At 32.5% G+C, this 17647-nt stretch overlaps 1 protein-coding gene and 1 long non-coding RNA gene across 11 annotated transcripts; both read left to right on the forward strand.

Annotated features, from left to right (window-relative positions):
* The first annotated feature begins 2169 nt into the window (after positions 1-2169).
* On the forward strand, positions 2170-3245 carry LOC145159075 (photosystem I reaction center subunit IV A, chloroplastic-like). The gene is made up of 3 exons (XM_079077975.1): positions 2170-2527; positions 2616-2681; positions 3005-3245. Exons 1-3 carry the CDS (start codon positions 2246-2248, stop codon positions 3107-3109), a joined length of 453 nt encoding a protein of 150 aa, XP_078934101.1. The 5' UTR covers positions 2170-2245; the 3' UTR covers positions 3110-3245.
* A 7603-nt stretch (positions 3246-10848) lies between these two features.
* LOC145159076 (uncharacterized) lies at positions 10849-13430 on the forward strand. 10 transcript variants are annotated; one of them, XR_013737486.1, is made up of 7 exons: positions 10849-11313; positions 11447-11537; positions 11731-11789; positions 11871-11937; positions 12130-12198; positions 12463-12611; positions 12784-13430. It is a non-coding gene; the product is annotated as an uncharacterized LOC145159076 (long non-coding RNA). The 10 variants fall into 10 exon arrangements; XR_013737485.1 differs by having other exon boundaries at positions 10850-11537; positions 12790-13430; XR_013737484.1 differs by having other exon boundaries at positions 10851-11537.
* Positions 13431-17647: the final 4217 nt, after the last annotated feature.

The raw sequence follows: 17647 nt of genomic DNA on the forward strand, positions 1-17647 counted from the left end.
GAGCATTACATTAACGTCCATACATGATTATATTTTTACCACAACATCTATCTTTTTTCCTACACAATATATTTGACTTACAAATAAAAGTACTTTTACCAACATTTTGTAGGGATATGCCATGTAACTTGACATGTCAGTCATATAGTCCTTGTGATTTTCCACGTCAGAGGCCATGTCAGAGCCATGTCATTGGCCATACAAATAAATTATATTACTTTTACCTACACATACTTCCTAGCTTTAGCAATTCATCATGTGTACGTATATCTTGTTTTATACCTACACATAACCAATGTGTAGGTATTGATCTTTATCTACAAGCATAAGCCAACACATAGTGACACTTAAGTTATTTATGGGTAAAGATAACCACCAACACATAAAAACTTCTACCTACACATAACATGTGTGGGTAAACAACCAAATTTCTTGTACATTATCAATTATGTTTTATCGTAATAGCCATTTTGCTTCAAGGTTTTGCAGAAACAATTAGAGGAGTTAGGTATGAGAGTACATTTGAGCACAATCTATCATCCCTAGACAAATTGGCAGAGTAAGGAATATTTAGATTCTCTAGGATATGCTACCAGCGTGCATTATCGAGTATTTTGGTTGTTGGGATACTTACTTGCCTTCATTGGAGCTTGCCTACAACAACACCTATCATGCTAGCATCAACATGGAACCATATGAGATGCCTTATGGGAGTAGGTTTCATACTCATACGTCCTAGATTGAGTTGGGGGAGAAACAGTTCACGATTTGTGAGATTGTTCATATTACTGAAGATAAAATGAAGATAGCTCATGATCGGTTGCATGTAGCTCGCGAAAGGTAGAAAAAGTATTCAGAGAAGATGCATCAACTGAAGATTATCGAGGTTAGCGAGAAAGTGATGATGAAAGTCTCACCTTGGAAATTAATTATTCGTTTTGGCAAGAAAGGCAAGTTAGGACGTCATTTCATTACTCCACTCATAGTGTTGGAGTATATCGGAAAGCAGCCTTATAGAATAGGATAAGTGCTAGAGTTGGAGGGGATACATGATGTGTTCCACATTTGTTACCTATGTAAGTCCTTTCCTGAGGATCCGAGTGTTTTACCATTAGAAAACTTGTAAGTTGATGACTTAAAGCACTTGGAAGAAGAATCGAATGTCATACTCGATCACGAAACCAAGTAGTTACACAAAAAGAGAGTGAAACTCGTGAAAGTTCACTCGAAGAACAAACATGGGGGTGATGTGACTTGGGAGGTCGAAGATGATATCATGGTAAAAGGACAATTATGCCCCTCAATTATAGAGATATTTTAGAGAGAGAGAGAGAAAGAAAGAGAAAGATATTATGTTTCCATAGACAACACCACGCTTCAATCTCCAGCCAACAATCCTTCGGCGTTGTAATCATTCTTCCTTCTTCTTCAGCCATTCCACACCACCAGACATCCCGGTTACCACCACTACATGCAACCACCTCTGAATCCAAACCCACACTCATAACTCCCAGAGACGTACTAGTTCCAAATCCACAAATTCGATTACTCCTCCAACCCGGATAAACCACAATCTTCAACACGTTAGATTTATCAACGAGCTTATGGATTTCCAATTTCTTCAAATTAAAGCAAGCTTGAACTTGGTCGTTCACTTGTTTCATGTGACCATGCAATAGAACTGATCTCTGTAAACTTCGTAGGATCGTTCTTGATTTTAATCTTGCAATAACATGTCGACGATGGAACTAGCGCCACCGCCAGTGAACTTTAATATAAAAGATATGAGCGAGACAGAGATATATCTGGTAAATATAATATCTTCCAGAGCTGTATATGGAGCTATTTTTGCGATACGATAACAAACAGATGTAATTAATATTTTGATAATTTAAGGGTATAACTGTCATTACTCTATAAATTTAAGGGGAGTTATAAAAATCTTTTGGTAAGAATTTTGCCCCATTTCTTAAACCTTTACTCCGTAAAAGACTTTTTGAAAACTTTTGTGCATTCTAAAACATTACAAAGGGTCGAGAATTCTATCCAAAATGGATAATATGCCAACGTGGCAGCTCCGTATTGGTCGATGCTATACCTGGAAATTGCAGCAGCCAATTACTGTAGTCCAGTACCTGGAAAACCAGAACCCTTTTTACGTTCATCAACTACATTAATATTTCCAATTTCGAATTTGCGGTCTGGATAAGAGCAGGAAATCAGTGGCAGAGAGAAGTGGGAAGCCATGTCTACATGCAACATGAACATGGCATCAGCAGCAGCTGCTGGTTTTCTACCTGTTTCGGCTTCAAACACAACTGCATCTTCATCAAGAACAAGTGTCTCATTCTTGAACTTCAATAACCGTGGTTTGAGAAGGCACTTGGTAATTGTAAGGGCATCCGAAGAAGAGCCAGCGGCACCTACAGCAGCAGCCACCACCACTACTGATGCGCCGGCTGAAGGTGCTACAACCGAGGTGAAGGCTGCTAAGCCACCACCGATTGGTCCCAAGAGGGGTTCTAAGGTAAGAAAACCTAATTCTTTTCTCAAATTAAATGTCTTTATTTATTAAACTTGTATTTATAGTCTTTGAACCATCGAATGCGATGCAGGTGAGGATTCTAAGAAAGGAATCATATTGGTATAAAGGTGTTGGATCAGTCGTAACTGTTGATCAGGTTTGTTCTCTCTTCCAAATTCAAATTCTATACCTACTTAGCTAGGTTCATTGCTACGATTTTGTCAGTTTTTTAATATAATTTTGTTGAATATATAGTAGTGTATTAAAATATAGTTACAAACTATTTTATGTAAATACAGTTACAAACTATCCATCTGACTATTATTTACAAACTTTTAACTTCACCCATTAATGACAAAAGATATATGATCAAACTGGATACATTTTTAACTGTGTGATTAGAATTACGATCTGTAGCAAATATAAACATACATGTTATATATTTACAAATAACAAGATTGATTTTTACCATGTTTATAGGATCCAAAGTCACGTTACCCTGTGGTGGTCCGATTCAACAAAGTGAATTATGCAAACGTGTCCACCAATAACTACGCATTGGATGAGATTGAAGAAGTTGTGTAAGAATTACATACCAAATTGTTATGCCAATGTGTATAGACGTTACTTTATCTGAAGAATATTCTTCCCTAAACATGATTATGTAAGCCCAAATTTTCTGGAAGAAAAATATGAATGTGCATACATAACATTATATCTATTTATTTTTGTTTATATTTCATATGTAGAGGGACTAGGTGGCTTTTAATGTTTTCTGATGTTGCATGTCTGTACATAGGGCTGCAGATGACATCCTTCACAGCCTTATATGTGCTCAATAAACGTCTTATGAATAATAGACACATATCGAATTATTGGTGGTTGTTGACATTGAGGAAAGATTAATATATACCAATAGAATGATCTAAAACAAAACTCACCAAGTCTTTTTATTTTTTTTATACTTTATAGAATAAGTGGAAAACATGAAAGTTTGTTTAAAAAACATTAAAACTATTTCGTTTTCCTGCTATTAATCTCTAACATAAACTTGTTGTGTTGGTTAAAAGTTGAAAGAGGTATACAACAACGTCTTGGTCTTCAATCCGTAGCACCTCTGGGAATTCTTCAAGCTCTAGTAGATGCTACATAGTTTTAAAGGAGAATCTTCTTCACATAGAAAATATAATAGTCATATCAATTTTATTAATGGTTTAACTAATTTTTTTGTGTTGTCACCATGTTCTAGCCGATCTCCGGTTGGACTAATTAAGTACACTATGTTATCTCTTCAATCATCAATGGTATATTTTTTTGTCAATTAATTGAAGGTTTGATACGTACTGTTTCAAGGATTTGGTTGTCATATACTACAATTGATATATGAAAGGGGCACAAAGTTCTCTTTTCTTAGTAAAACTCTTTCTTGTTGTTGCAATAATGATGTACTGCATCTAACTTTTTGTCCAATGAAAGTGTATCTAAAATTTTCTTTTAGTGTCTAGGGAGACAATGTTGGAGAAACAACCCAGAAAACACAAACAAACAAAGCAAACTTACAAAGGTGTTTCTGCACACACACAAACTCAAAGGAGAGAATAAAAGGGTTCTTGTTCTAAAACTGATATTTCTTTATAATCGTCAAGAACAAGTTTAATCTGATTATAATTGCCTATATATAAGGCTTCAACCATCGTACCTTTTCAACCAATCACACCCCTTTATTTGACAGGTACATAACTATAACTTTCTTCGGACACAACAAATTATGCTTTACAGGATTGTACGGTACAACATTTTAAAACATAAACTATTGTGTATGGAAAATTTTTATTGTGTACCGATAAACTCCAATAACTAATACATTCCAGAATTAACTACCTATTAACTAACCTATCAAAATTACAAAACTAACCCTAAGTCTAGATTACATTTCAACAGACAACACCTACAGGAGATTAGAAAGTTCTATGTCGAAATGTAAATTACATAGTTGATAAGTAGAAATGAACACACATGATTGAAGAAATACCACATGATTTAGTTAATTCTTGATGAATGAATAACATGTATATAGGGAAAATGAAAGAGAAATTAATATAACATTATTTATCAAATAATGGGTTTAAGTGTGAGTTTGTGGAGTCTCAACAATTCCTCTGAAATTTTTAAAATTTAGTATTGATTAATTAGTTAATTAGGGTTTATATGAACAACTTAACATTGTATATAATTCTCAAGGTTATTGTAAACATGATTATGAAATTATTAGAAACACACTCTAGTTCACATTTCAACATAGCACGTTTAACATAATCGTATGAACAATGTAAATTTTGTGTGTATTTTTTTTTATTTTGATCTTATCAACGATTATGTGGATCAAAGCTCTAATTTTAAGTTCTAATTTGAACCGATTAGTCATCCCTTTATTTACAACATAGGTCATTTGACTTACTTTTAAGTCGCTTATTTAACAAAACTCCATCTTGACTCGCAACTAAAACTTCTCGTATATCTAACTATCGTGTTTAATGAAATCAAAGAAGTGTCGAATTTGTATTTCATGACCGATTATGTTACCATGCTCATTGTCGTTATCATGTTTCTTGTTCTTCTTCACGTTCATATGTGTCTCGATCTTACTCAAATGAAATAATAACAGACATCAATATATATATGATTTGTGTGATTGTAGAAAATTTGGCCCTTAGTCAAACAAACCGCACTCATATTATCACATTTCACAAAAATATTATCTTTACGAACCCCAAGATCACTCACAAAACCTTTCTTCTATATTTTTCCCCTTTTCGATTACTTAAGGGCCATATACTAGGCCTTGGTAGTTAATAAAGTAAAAAACAGTTGAATAGTTTCGTTATAACTCATGGTCGTACTAACCGCATATCGTGTGAATGACCTCCTCATGTCGGGATTCTCAGCTGAAGCAAAAATATAGTTGAAATTTTTAAATCCCCAAATACATGGATTATGAAAGTAAAATAAAGTAGAACACTTTCTTTTGGTGCAGGGAAGAAACGAAACAGTGGACATAAAAGAATTAGAGAACTAGAATTTCATAAAAAAACGACGCATGACACCTACTTTTATACTAAAAGAATTAGAGAACTAATGAAACTCTAAATAAATATAACAAAACTTAAAGATTTAAAACATGCCTTTTTTTAACTCGTATGAATCAAAACCAATTTACCCAACAGATTTAACAATATTCAACTATAGAACTTTAAAATTACAACCTTATTGATTAAAGGTGTCATTTGGAGTTTGGAGAACAATTACCATAAATTGGTAATCTCTAGAAGTTGTTTTTAATAATCATATATTGAAGGCGGCACATATTATTGAGATATGAAGTTGTCGTGTCCATATGGACAAGATTGGTAGAGGCTCTGATATTTGACATTCCCTTGATGTATATCATTCATGATTTCACGAATTTTATATCATCGGTGCTCTATACTTCCAAAAAGAAGATGGTGTTAGATGTGATTACTCCATCTAATTGGTGGACTATTTGTAATTTTAGGGATTGCTTAGTTTTTGATGTGTGCATGTGTTGACAATTAATTTGGGACCGAGGTAGTATTAGTTTATGTTTGTATAATTGGACTGTGCATAGAAAACACAACCTTCATTGAAAGGTTGCCATTTTCGCTTCAAAATCAGATTCTAAACTGTTATGTACTTGCTTTTGTTTTAATAGCTTCCTGCTAGTGAAAATTTAATATATAATATTCTGCTGTTCAAACAATATAACATACTAATATATAATAACACTTAGTTGAACTTTGATAACATTTCTTTAATCAACCGACTGATTTTTTCTTTACGAATATTTTAAGAATATGTTGATCTTCTTGATCACATTATCGTAAATGTATGTGACATTTTCAATCGATGAGTTCTTATCGGTAATGTATGTTACAAAATTTAAATAAATCCCAGATTGATGTCGGGCCAATCATAGACAGTGCCCTAGCCTCAGGCTGCAACCATAAAATATCGGTATTGGGCCCAAATAAACAAACTACTTTAAAAGTTAGAATATTAATAACACATCATCTTTTTTCATCCATTCTTTAAAACAATCAATATGTATGAATTTAAAACAATCAATACCATCATATCATGCAATGAAAGCTATAAAATTTTAACTATTTATCATCGTTTTTTCCTAACCAATTCATACACTTTTATTTTGTTGAAATCACATGTCGTTGAAATCAAGCTAAATATGAATTTTTATCTTCTACTGTAGATATATCTCTACTCTCTTACTTTTTATAAAATTAATTCAGGATTTTGAGATGACTATGCTTTGCTTACGGTTACGTATATCTGAAAAATTCTTCATTCGATCTTGTCACTTAAACTCTCAAAGTCTCAAACTATCAAACCAGGTATGTCAAGTCCAATGTTCCATATTCGGCCCAATATTTCATTAACTTTATTTAAATACTAGGCGGATGCCCGTGCGTTGCGCAGAAACACCTATATAGTTGAAGTCTTTACAAATATATGTTTTTTTAATATAACAATAACGTTATTGTTAAATTTGATATAATAATTTGTATACTAAATTGATATAGTATATTAATTATTTTGAATTATATAATAATATATACATCTATTATAGCTGTATAATCTCAATCGTTTGAATGACTTCTACCCGCGAGTTACACATGCATAATACTGAATATAATATATGGTTTAATGTTATTTATAGTTGTTGTTATTGTTAATTAATTTTTTAAACTTTATTTACTTAATGCTTTAATTTCTATCATTATAATTATTTAAAACATCAAACATTGTTTTTTGATTTTAAAGGTAACAATATAATCATTTATATAGAGTTATTTTTAACTATTGTTATTGTAAGTTATTTTAAGCTACTTATTTGAAAACTTTTAACGATTATAAAAATATCTTTAGGAAACATTTTAGTTAAATTGAGATTACAATTTAGTTTTTGCATTTATCACTACAATTTATCACTTTTAATTATTTACAAAATATTCTTTGGTTTTTAAGTGGAACTGAAATTTATATTTAAGTTGATATTGTAATGTTATATTTAAAATAACAATTTAAGTATTTTGTCCAAACTGTTAAAAAGTTGTAGCTTTAAACTGATAATGGTTACATACAATAACATAGTAAATCTAATAAATTCAGTATAAAATATTAAAAGTTAAAGACAAAACTTTATAAGTAGACGTGAAGATATTATTTTAAAATTGAAATTTAATATATTTATGATTACATTTTAGGTTTGATATTTATTTATCCTTATTTACCAACTTATAATCATTTTATAAAAAAAACATTACAATTAATCACTTTTAACTATTTAAAATATTTATTGAGTTGTTTAAGTTAAACTTAAATTTATATTTAAGTTGACCCTGTAATGTTATATTCAAATTTATAATTTATGTATTTTATACAAATTGTTCCAAAATTGTATCTTTAAAATAATAATGGTTTACATCCAACAATACATTAAAACTAATAAATTAAGTATAATATGTTAAAAGTTAAAAAACATCACTTAATAAGTAGAAGTAAAGATATTATTTTAATATTGAAATTTAGTTTATATATGATTACACTTTAGGTTTAATATTTATTTAACCTTATTAACCAACTTATAATTATTATTAGAAAGAAATTGTAAAGTCATGGGAGTTTCAAATTAATGTTGTGAGAGGAAAAATGCATGGGAGTTTCAAATGAATGTGGTAAAAGGAAAAATGTTTCATTTATAATATAATATGAAATTTAAAATCTAGGGTAAATTACACAAATGGTCCCTTGGAAGTAATCTACGTGTTTGGTCCTAACTTTCTTTTTATAAAACAGACAATCCTCCTCTTACGTTTTTTTTGCATTTTGGTCCCTATAGAACATAAAAACATATTTTGTCCTTGTATAACATTTTTATCTTTTTCCTTTTCCTACTATAAACATTAACATTTGTCAAATGTTATTTCAATGTTCATAAGAGACATCAAGATACAGTGCTCTAACACTATGCTTTAACAACTTCTTAATTTTCTCGGGATTCTCTCTTCTATCATCTCTTAGATTGCTTGAGTTGGTACTTGATTTTCTCCAACTTCTATTCTCTATCATTTCACACATAATACCTTTTTAATCTCCTTCTCTAGACAAATCCACCACCATCGAGGCCCGCACCATTGTTGACCATCACACCACCTGACCACCACTGAAAATCATACCCCATTGTCTCCCTCATTCTCTCTAACCCTAAACGCAACCATCCACACCCAGACCTCACACCTAACATCACAGCTTCGTCTCCACCACTACCACCATACATGCATCACCATCCACTGTTGTTTTCGTCATCTGCTCTCTCTTGCTCTTTTGCACTCTCTTTTCTCTATAAAAGATAAAATTAAGCACCACAATCTCAATATTTGTGTATGGTAACTATTCAATTTTAACTATATATCTCTCAATCTCAGTTTGCGTGTTTTATTTGCTGCCTAAAATCCACCATGGATCTTAACAAGTTGAACGATACAAAAGAAGCACAAAAAGAGAAGTCTCACTAAAAATTATAAACAATGACAAGTTGTATGATCTAAAGATGAAATTGCAAATGTATGTTCTTCATTTTAATGTTTTCTCTTTTTGTCTTTCACATTTTTTTTATTTGGATTGGAAATTTGTTGGGTTTTTTTTTTTGTTGCAAACTTTATTTACCTTCAATTGATCCCGGTGATGTATGAGATTACCAATGAGATCATTGAAAAATAATATATAAAGGGTTAAGCACTTAAACCCAACATCTATAAAAGGTTCTTTCTTCCTCTCTACATCAATATATGCCCTATTTTTTTGTTTTTTAAAACCATAAATTTTGTTTCAGTTGTTTTGATTGTGAAAATAGATGAAACTATATAGGTATGTATTCATCTAAAACATGTTTAATTGAGCACACAAAATGTTTTTTTTTTTCATTTTGAAGATACATTCAATTTAAATGCTTTATTGTTGTGTGTACATTTTAGAGACGTATATGCTTTTTTTACTTCGATTTAAGGCTCATTTGAGGTGTATATAAAATTTTGTTTTTCTTAATTTTGGAGGAGGAAGAGAAGGATGTCGAAAAGCAATTAAGCACCCACATAAATGATTCCCTTGGAATTTCTTTCAAGCAAGCATCGTGCTGGCAGCATCAGAAAAGGTATATGTTGTTTCTTTGTTTTTCCTACAAACTTCGTATTATGTGTTTTGTTTGTTTTTTTATCTTACATATACTCGATCATCAAAAAAAAAAAATTTAAAAAAAGGAAACTTTGCTTGGTTTTGTTTGAAAGAAAAGGAGTCCTCATGGTTACAAAAAAATGATTTACTTTTTATTCACGGGTATTACATTAGAAAATGGTAGCTCAACGGTGTGTTATTTTCGGCTTTAGTCACGAGTTGCTTTATTAAAAACGTAATGGTTTTTGTTGAAATGATAAAATTGTTTACCAACATAGTATCTGAAACATAATCAGTGAAGAAAGATGATTAAATTTCCTTCAAATTGGCCTACTCATGGTAGTTTGGAGGTCAAAACTCAAAAGATATTAAAATACAGTTCTCGCATTCTCTCTACATGTAACATCATTTCTTTTGATAAGGATGCATTCATGCCTTATTTCTATCTTTTTTATTCGAGATCTAAAAAATCTCTAATGGTTCTTTATGTGATTTTAATAGGAGTTGATCATAAGGAACAACTATGACTAAGGATGATAGGAACTATAATGGAAAAAAGGTATTTTTGGCTATAATCGAAAGGAATGTGTTGGTATTAATGTGTTATTTAGAGAAGTGGGAATACATGCAATCTGACTTAACTAAAATTAGGTAGATAAATCAGTCTTTAGCATCAATTGATATTTATATATCTATTTAGAGAGCAAGTTTGCTAAATGAATGCATAATGTTATAGTAAGAAAAAAAATAGGTGTATTGCTATTTCTTGAATTTAGTCTATTTGTTTCGTTAATTTTCCAATATTGAATTCTCTCAGTTGCTTTGTTGCTCATAACCTATCAAGCCTTGGATATACCTGCAAGATTCGCAAGATGTAGTATTAGTAAGTAATTATATTATATAAATAGATTAATTTTGGGTTCCCAATTCAACAGTTCTTGCTGTTGATTGGACCGTTTTTTTTTTTTTAATTTTCTTCTACCGTTTTGTTTTTAATTTTCTTCTACAACTGTTTAAAAGAATAACTCCAATCAGAATTATGTTCCCTTACTTGCTACGTGTTGTTTCCCTGTTTGCTGTCAGATTTAGTTTTCATTCTACTATCACACATGTACGTTATCCTCTCCACCGATTCCTATTTTCCCAAAAACCCACCGCCTCCCATTCTCTCATCCACTTTACCCGTCTGCTTGCTTTTCATTCACACCGGCAAATCCTTCCCTACCGCCTCATTTCTCACTCTTTCAACTCCATCGAAATATCAAAGATGGTGGGCAGCAAGCCGATTTCTGATTCCGGTCGTTCATTGGTTGTGCTATTCATCATCAGAAATCGATTAAGAGAGAGGCAAACAATATTTTCTCCAATTTCTATTCACCATGACCCATACAATCGAACGCTGCCGACTCCCCCTTATCAGATTCTCCCCACCGCCTCCCTTATCCGATATCTCCATCCGTGTCGAATCGGCCTCATTTCCTCTGCACTTTCTACTCCGTCGCAACAACGCAACGAGGACACAGGTAACTTTTTTATTTTACAAATTAGAGGTTCAGTTATTTGTTTTCTTTTTTGGGTTGATTTTGTTTCTAGATCAATTTTACAACTGCAAAGGCAGGAGGATTTGAATGGGTTAGTTGGAGACGTTGAGTACAGGTTTGGGAAGTGGAAAGACTGAACAAGGTTACTACTTTTGGATGAGAAACATGCCTATAAGGCGTTCGATGAAATGCCTGATCCGATTAAGGTATTAATTCCAGGTTAGTTTACCTAATTCATTACTTGATTATAATTGTTTGATTATCCATTTTAAATGAATGAGGTATCCATTGTAGCTATTAAAAGTCCCAACTAAATTTACTTTTCTGCCCCTATGTTTCTGGATATTGAATTATGGAATGTTTTGAATCGTGTTTGTGAACGAACACAATTGTCATCAGGTAATTTGGTTTGGGGGGAGACGGAAGGCGAGGGAAGACAGGGAAGAGTGTAGGAGCAGGTTGATTCCACCATTTGTATTTCAATTTCACAGTTTTAGTGTTTGTAACTCTTATTCATTTTGTTCTTCGTTCTTTTTAAGTTTTGAACACCGACTACTTGACAAAAATCCTCAACGAAAAATTTGGTCAAGATTGTGTTTCTACTTGGTAAACTGTATGATCGATCTCTTCTTTTACACCAAATTACAATTCTACCATTCATAAGTTTTTCATTAAAGGATGCACTTGCAACTGCTAAAAAGCTCACTTCAAATCGCAAGGAACAATTGATTAACGTACTTCCACTAATTTATTTTTCTTTTTTTGTATTCATGTTGTAAAATTTCTTTTTTCTTGCAGCTTCATAAATATTTTCCTAATATGAGAGAATATAGTGACAAACTTAAAAGATGTGAAGACCAACTCCAGGTTAGTCTCTCTATTATTATTGTTTTTTCTACTTAATGCAAACAGAACAACGCTATAGTTTTAAATGAGTTTTTCCTGTTTTCATGTTTATAAACGCTTTAATGAAATCTTTAATAGACTCTCTATGTATATATGTGTATGCATGTTTGTGACTTTTTTCCTTATGAAATTAGTGTTATCGTTTTGTTATCCTGTTTTCATTTGCAGATATAAATAATAATATTGTTATAGATGTTAGAAATTCTTAATTTTGTTTATTTTTAGACCAAAAAATGGAGAAACAATCTGAAGAATTGAGGGGCATATCAGGTAGATATGAACATGACAAGAAAGTTTGGGTGGCAAGCACACCACTGTGCTAACTCAGTTCCTTCCTGATCTCAATAACATGGTTTCTGCAGTTCAAGCAATGGGTGGGTAAATTAGTAAATTCATGATTAAATTTTCACCCTATTGTAAGTTTTAACATTTTCTATCATTACTTTTAGTTAAAAGGTGTGCAAACTTTTTCTTTTTTTTTTTTTTTTTTTTTTAACAAACATATGAAGTTTCTAACTTTCTATAAATACTAATTTTTTTTTATAGTTTCAGGAAACACACAGGTGTTTTGCAGATGACGTCCACCAAGCAAAAAAGAAACTTTGACCGGATGGTCAACCATGGTTGACTTTGATTCATCATCAAACGGACAATGCTTCACCATTGGTGGCTTCACTTTTCAATGTGTGCATATTTCAAAATGGTGAAACAGAGACAGGAAAGACATTTACCATGGAGGGTATTGAGGGAAATCGAGGGGTTAGTTACAGAACAGTAGAGGAATTATTCAAAATTGCAAAAGAAAGAATTGATACTTTTGCTTAGCAGTGGAACCTACAAATGATTATGCACAAGATTCACCATCAAAGTTGTCTTCTCCTGGGATAACTACATGGGCCAAAAGTCTTGAAACTTCCACAACCTTTAGGAGGCATATATGATGAATCTTCTTCATCTGAAAACACTCCAACAATGATAATGCGCATGGATGTTTCATCTTCAGGAAAGTTGCCAAGTCCCGGGTGGTATATTGCTAAAGATTTATGTGGTGTTTATTTGGCAAAAGAGCAGTTTTCCCTTCTAATAAATAAATGAATAAACTATGTCGCTTAATCTAAATCTGACCCCCGCAATGGCGGGGGGTACTTTTCTAGTTAATATAAATTCTTATTAGTTTGGATTTTATTTGTCAACTGAGACATTTCTCGAGTTTTTTACTTGATGCTTGTAAGCAGAAAATTAAAATATATTTACCAAGTAATTGTAGTTTATTAAAAGATTAATAAAAATACATATTTAACCCTTTTTCCCTTACGTGTTCATTGTCACGCGCCAGATGTCACACGAATTTTGCTCTCTCATGGTTTCTCCGTCCTTCGCCGGAAATATCTTTCTCGCTAAACATAAAACACTTACATGTGCTTGCACAATACATGCAACTGTTATTTTCTATGTTATGAGCACTACAAAGAAAAAGATAATTAGCGGCGACAAAAATTGCCGGTAAAAGGTCTAATTATCGCCGGTAATAGTAATAGCGGCAACATGTCGCCGGTAATAAGTCGTCGCTACTGCTTCGTCGCTATTGATCAAATTGTCGCCGCTAATAATCTTGTCGCCGGTAAAGAGTTTCGTCGCCGGTAATGATTATGTCGCCTGATTATGTCGCCGGTAATAACAGTTTTCATTTTTTAATTTTTTTTTATTCAACGATTTTGGTTGCCGGTAATAAGGTCGCCGGTAATTACATAACAACATTCGATTAATATCAAAAATAATAGTGTCGACGCTAATTACAAAACAAACATCCGATTAAATATCAAATGTAATAGTGTCGCCGGTAATCACACGCACATCCGATTAAATATAAAAAGTAATAATGTCGCCGGTAATAATGTCGTCGGTAATTACAGAAAACAATCAAATATTTTACAATCTAACAAGTAGCAAAGCGTGACAACAAGTGTAATATGCAAATAAAACTCATCTCTACATATCATCATCTTCATTTCCATCATTTCCTCGATTATTTTGGGATTGAAAAAACGAATAAAGCTTATCCCTACATGTCGGGTCGTTGAGCATTGCACGAAGATTTTCCAACTACATAATTAATAACAACATATATAAACTTATAAGTTAAATTATCAAACATAAACAAAAACTATCAAAGTACATTGTTATTTTTAAATTAAGACAAAAAGCCAAAGTACATTGCTATTTCTTGCACTTCGGACAAAAACCCAGTTATCAAACTTTTTAGCAAATAATCACCACAAACCAAAATTAACAAATCAACATGCATTTTATGATGCTAAAGTAGATTGGTATTTTTAAACTAAGACAAAAAACCAAAGTACGTTGTTATTTTTTGCACTTGGGACAAAAACCTAATTACCAAAGTTTTTAGCAAATAATCACCACAAAACCAAAATTACCAAATCAGCATGCATTTTATGATGCCAAAGTAGACTGCTATTTTTAAACTAAGATTAAAAACCAAAGTACATTGTTATTTCTTGCACTTGGGACAAAAACCCATTTATCAATGCTTTTAGCAAATAATCACCACAAAACCAAAATTACCAAATTAACATGCATTTTATGATGCAAAAGTAGATTGGTATTTTTAAACTAAGACAAAATACCAAACTACATTGCTATTTCTTGCACTTGGGACAAAATCCTAATTACCAAAACTTTTTGCAAATAATCACCACAAAAAACCAAAGTAGATTGTTTTACCTGTGATGGTTGTGATGGTTGCGATGGCTGTGGAATCTGCGGGAGACCAGAAGGTTTACGGCCGATGCCTCTGATATGGCCACGTCGCTCTCCTAATACTTTCTCAAAAGCAACTCTTTCTTGAGCGGGTGTTAACTCACTTCCACCTTGGGTTTGTTCTAAGAGCTCTTCGACTAACCGATTATGTAACTCCCAAAAGTGAGTAACATTTAAGTATAAATAAACATTTAATTATATGATAAAATTATAATTAAATACTTACATATTGTTGTTCCGCCTCAGCAGTAACAAATACACCATCCCTATCGGTATGAGCTTTGCGAAACGTTTCCACTCTCTTAAGGTTCTGTGTAACTTTAAAAATAAGATTATATTTTAAATAAATAATTATATATATCATACGTTACCTTCTTATAGCAAGTACTGTTATACGAGCTCGACCCCTCACGATTCACATTTGTTTGCTTTTCACGGACTTTTTTGTTCCTTTCTTAAGCAATTTCGTGTTCGTCCGTTTGGAAATACTCAACTGCTTTCTTCCAGTTATCACCTTCCATACCCTCTGGAGGGTTGGCTAATGCTCTCGGGATATCTTCATACCCTCCGACTAACATAAAATATTCTTTTGCGTCAGCTTTATGTTATCGATAACCTTTTAACAAAGCTGCTTGAAAACTCTCTGTCAACATATTAGCTTGTACATCCTGGTACAGCTTGTACATCCTGGAACATCTGATCCAAATCAAACTTTGTCTACAAAAAAAAAAGTTAACCAAGTAAAAACTAGTTATAGTTAACCATATAAAATATTTCTAAATAAATAATTACCCCTAAATGTTGTAATACGCTGTCCTTTATTGTAGGGGAAACTTTTTTCCAAGTCCATTTATCAAAAGGGACCATGTGCCACATTGTTTTTCCAACTTCTCGTGAAAACATGTCTTTCGGCTCTCTTACGGGATCAAATGTTATATCCCTATCATATTCCATGCTAATCGGTTTGCCCTGATTCCGTAAAATCGCTTTTTCAAGCTTTATATTTTTGGCTTTGCCTCGAACTTCCCTACGTGCACGTTGCTCAACTACAAATGTAATTAAAAATTATTACAAACGGTATTTAATTTATAATAACTGAATAAAAATAGTATATAAAAATTCATAATAAGACTTACGGTCCTGCTCGTGATGACCAACACCTCTACCACCTGGGAGAGGTGGGTCCTCAGCTCCATCACCCCCGTGTCCACGACCCATAACAGCAGCCATGATATACACAAACAAAAGCTATATTGACATCATTTCCTGAAAAGTTATAAGATATATATACAAATACAATTTTTATTACAAATACACATTACATAGGAATAAACATTTCTATTTAACTAGAAATCCAAATAAAGTTCATATTACAAACACGTATTACATAAGAACTATTCTAATCAGAATCTTCCTCATATCCTTTAGTGTCTTCTTCGGTATCATAATCAGAATCGGTCTCATCGTAATCAGTCTCGCAATCAGAAACATCATTGACTCTACCAGTTGGCGGAGGAACTTCAGTTGCACTTTCTACATCACCAATGACTCTAGGAATGTTTTGAAAGTACATGCTGAAATCGATAAAAAGTGGAGCATCGGATGAAGAGATATTTTGAAGTACATCGACATTGTCTACATTTTCGTGTGAGCCATTGTCAACATTTTGGACACGATCATTGTTCGATGGTAGATCCCAAATACTTCGATGATTAACATGCTCGACAACACACCGATGGTTATTGTTTGGCTCTCTGATGTAGAACACTTGTTTGGCCTGTGAAGCATATATGAGTTGATCATCTTTGTATGCTTCGCGTCGTGTGTCGATACTGGTGAAATTATCACTAGAAATAACTCATGTTCGAGTATCAAACAACTTACAATGAAATAGTACAGTTGAATAATCATGTGTATACCTCAACTCTATAATCTCTTCTAACTGGCCATAATATTTCTCGCCTTTCTCACCCACCGCTAAAACCCCAGAGTTTTGTGTTGTGCGTTGTGCGTAACGACTAAGTACCATAAACCTAACACCGTTGACTATGCATGCGGTGTAAGAATAAGCATTCATTTGTGGACCCATTGCAAGAGTTGACAACTCTCTGTGGAATTCTGTAAAGTTTTCTATTTTCATTTGATGAACCTAGCAATTATAAAGTAATATGTATTATGTATTCGTTAGATCAATGAAACAAATTTGTTTATTAATTTATATTACCTTTTCACGAAACCAATTACGAAATTCTCGCTTTTCATCACTTTGGGGATGTTCAGATTTGAATTTCCTATGTTGATGACCAAAAGATATAGATTTAAAAAGATAAATAAAATTAAGGATAAAAGTTAGAGATAAGAGTAGTTACTTGATATACTGTGTGTCTTCTTCATAGCTATTCAAAACAAACCATTCCATGTTACGCATTTCCGTTAAATTAAGAGTTTTGATTTGAGTTGTGTTGGTCGGTCGACATTTAGACTCAAACATCCAAAACTTTGTTTTTTCAATGACAACATCTTTATTTCTTTCCGGACGATTGAATTGATTTTTTACATCTCGAAGGTACATCAAACAAAATGATAAAGCTTCTTCCGTAATATAACCCTCAGCTATAGAACCTTCCGG

The sequence above is a fragment of the Lactuca virosa genome, chromosome 2 (assembly GCF_052849685.1).
Source record: "Lactuca virosa cultivar CGN04683 chromosome 2, Lactuca_virosa_CGN04683_v6, whole genome shotgun sequence".
Classification (NCBI taxonomy): Eukaryota; Viridiplantae; Streptophyta; class Magnoliopsida; order Asterales; family Asteraceae; genus Lactuca; species Lactuca virosa.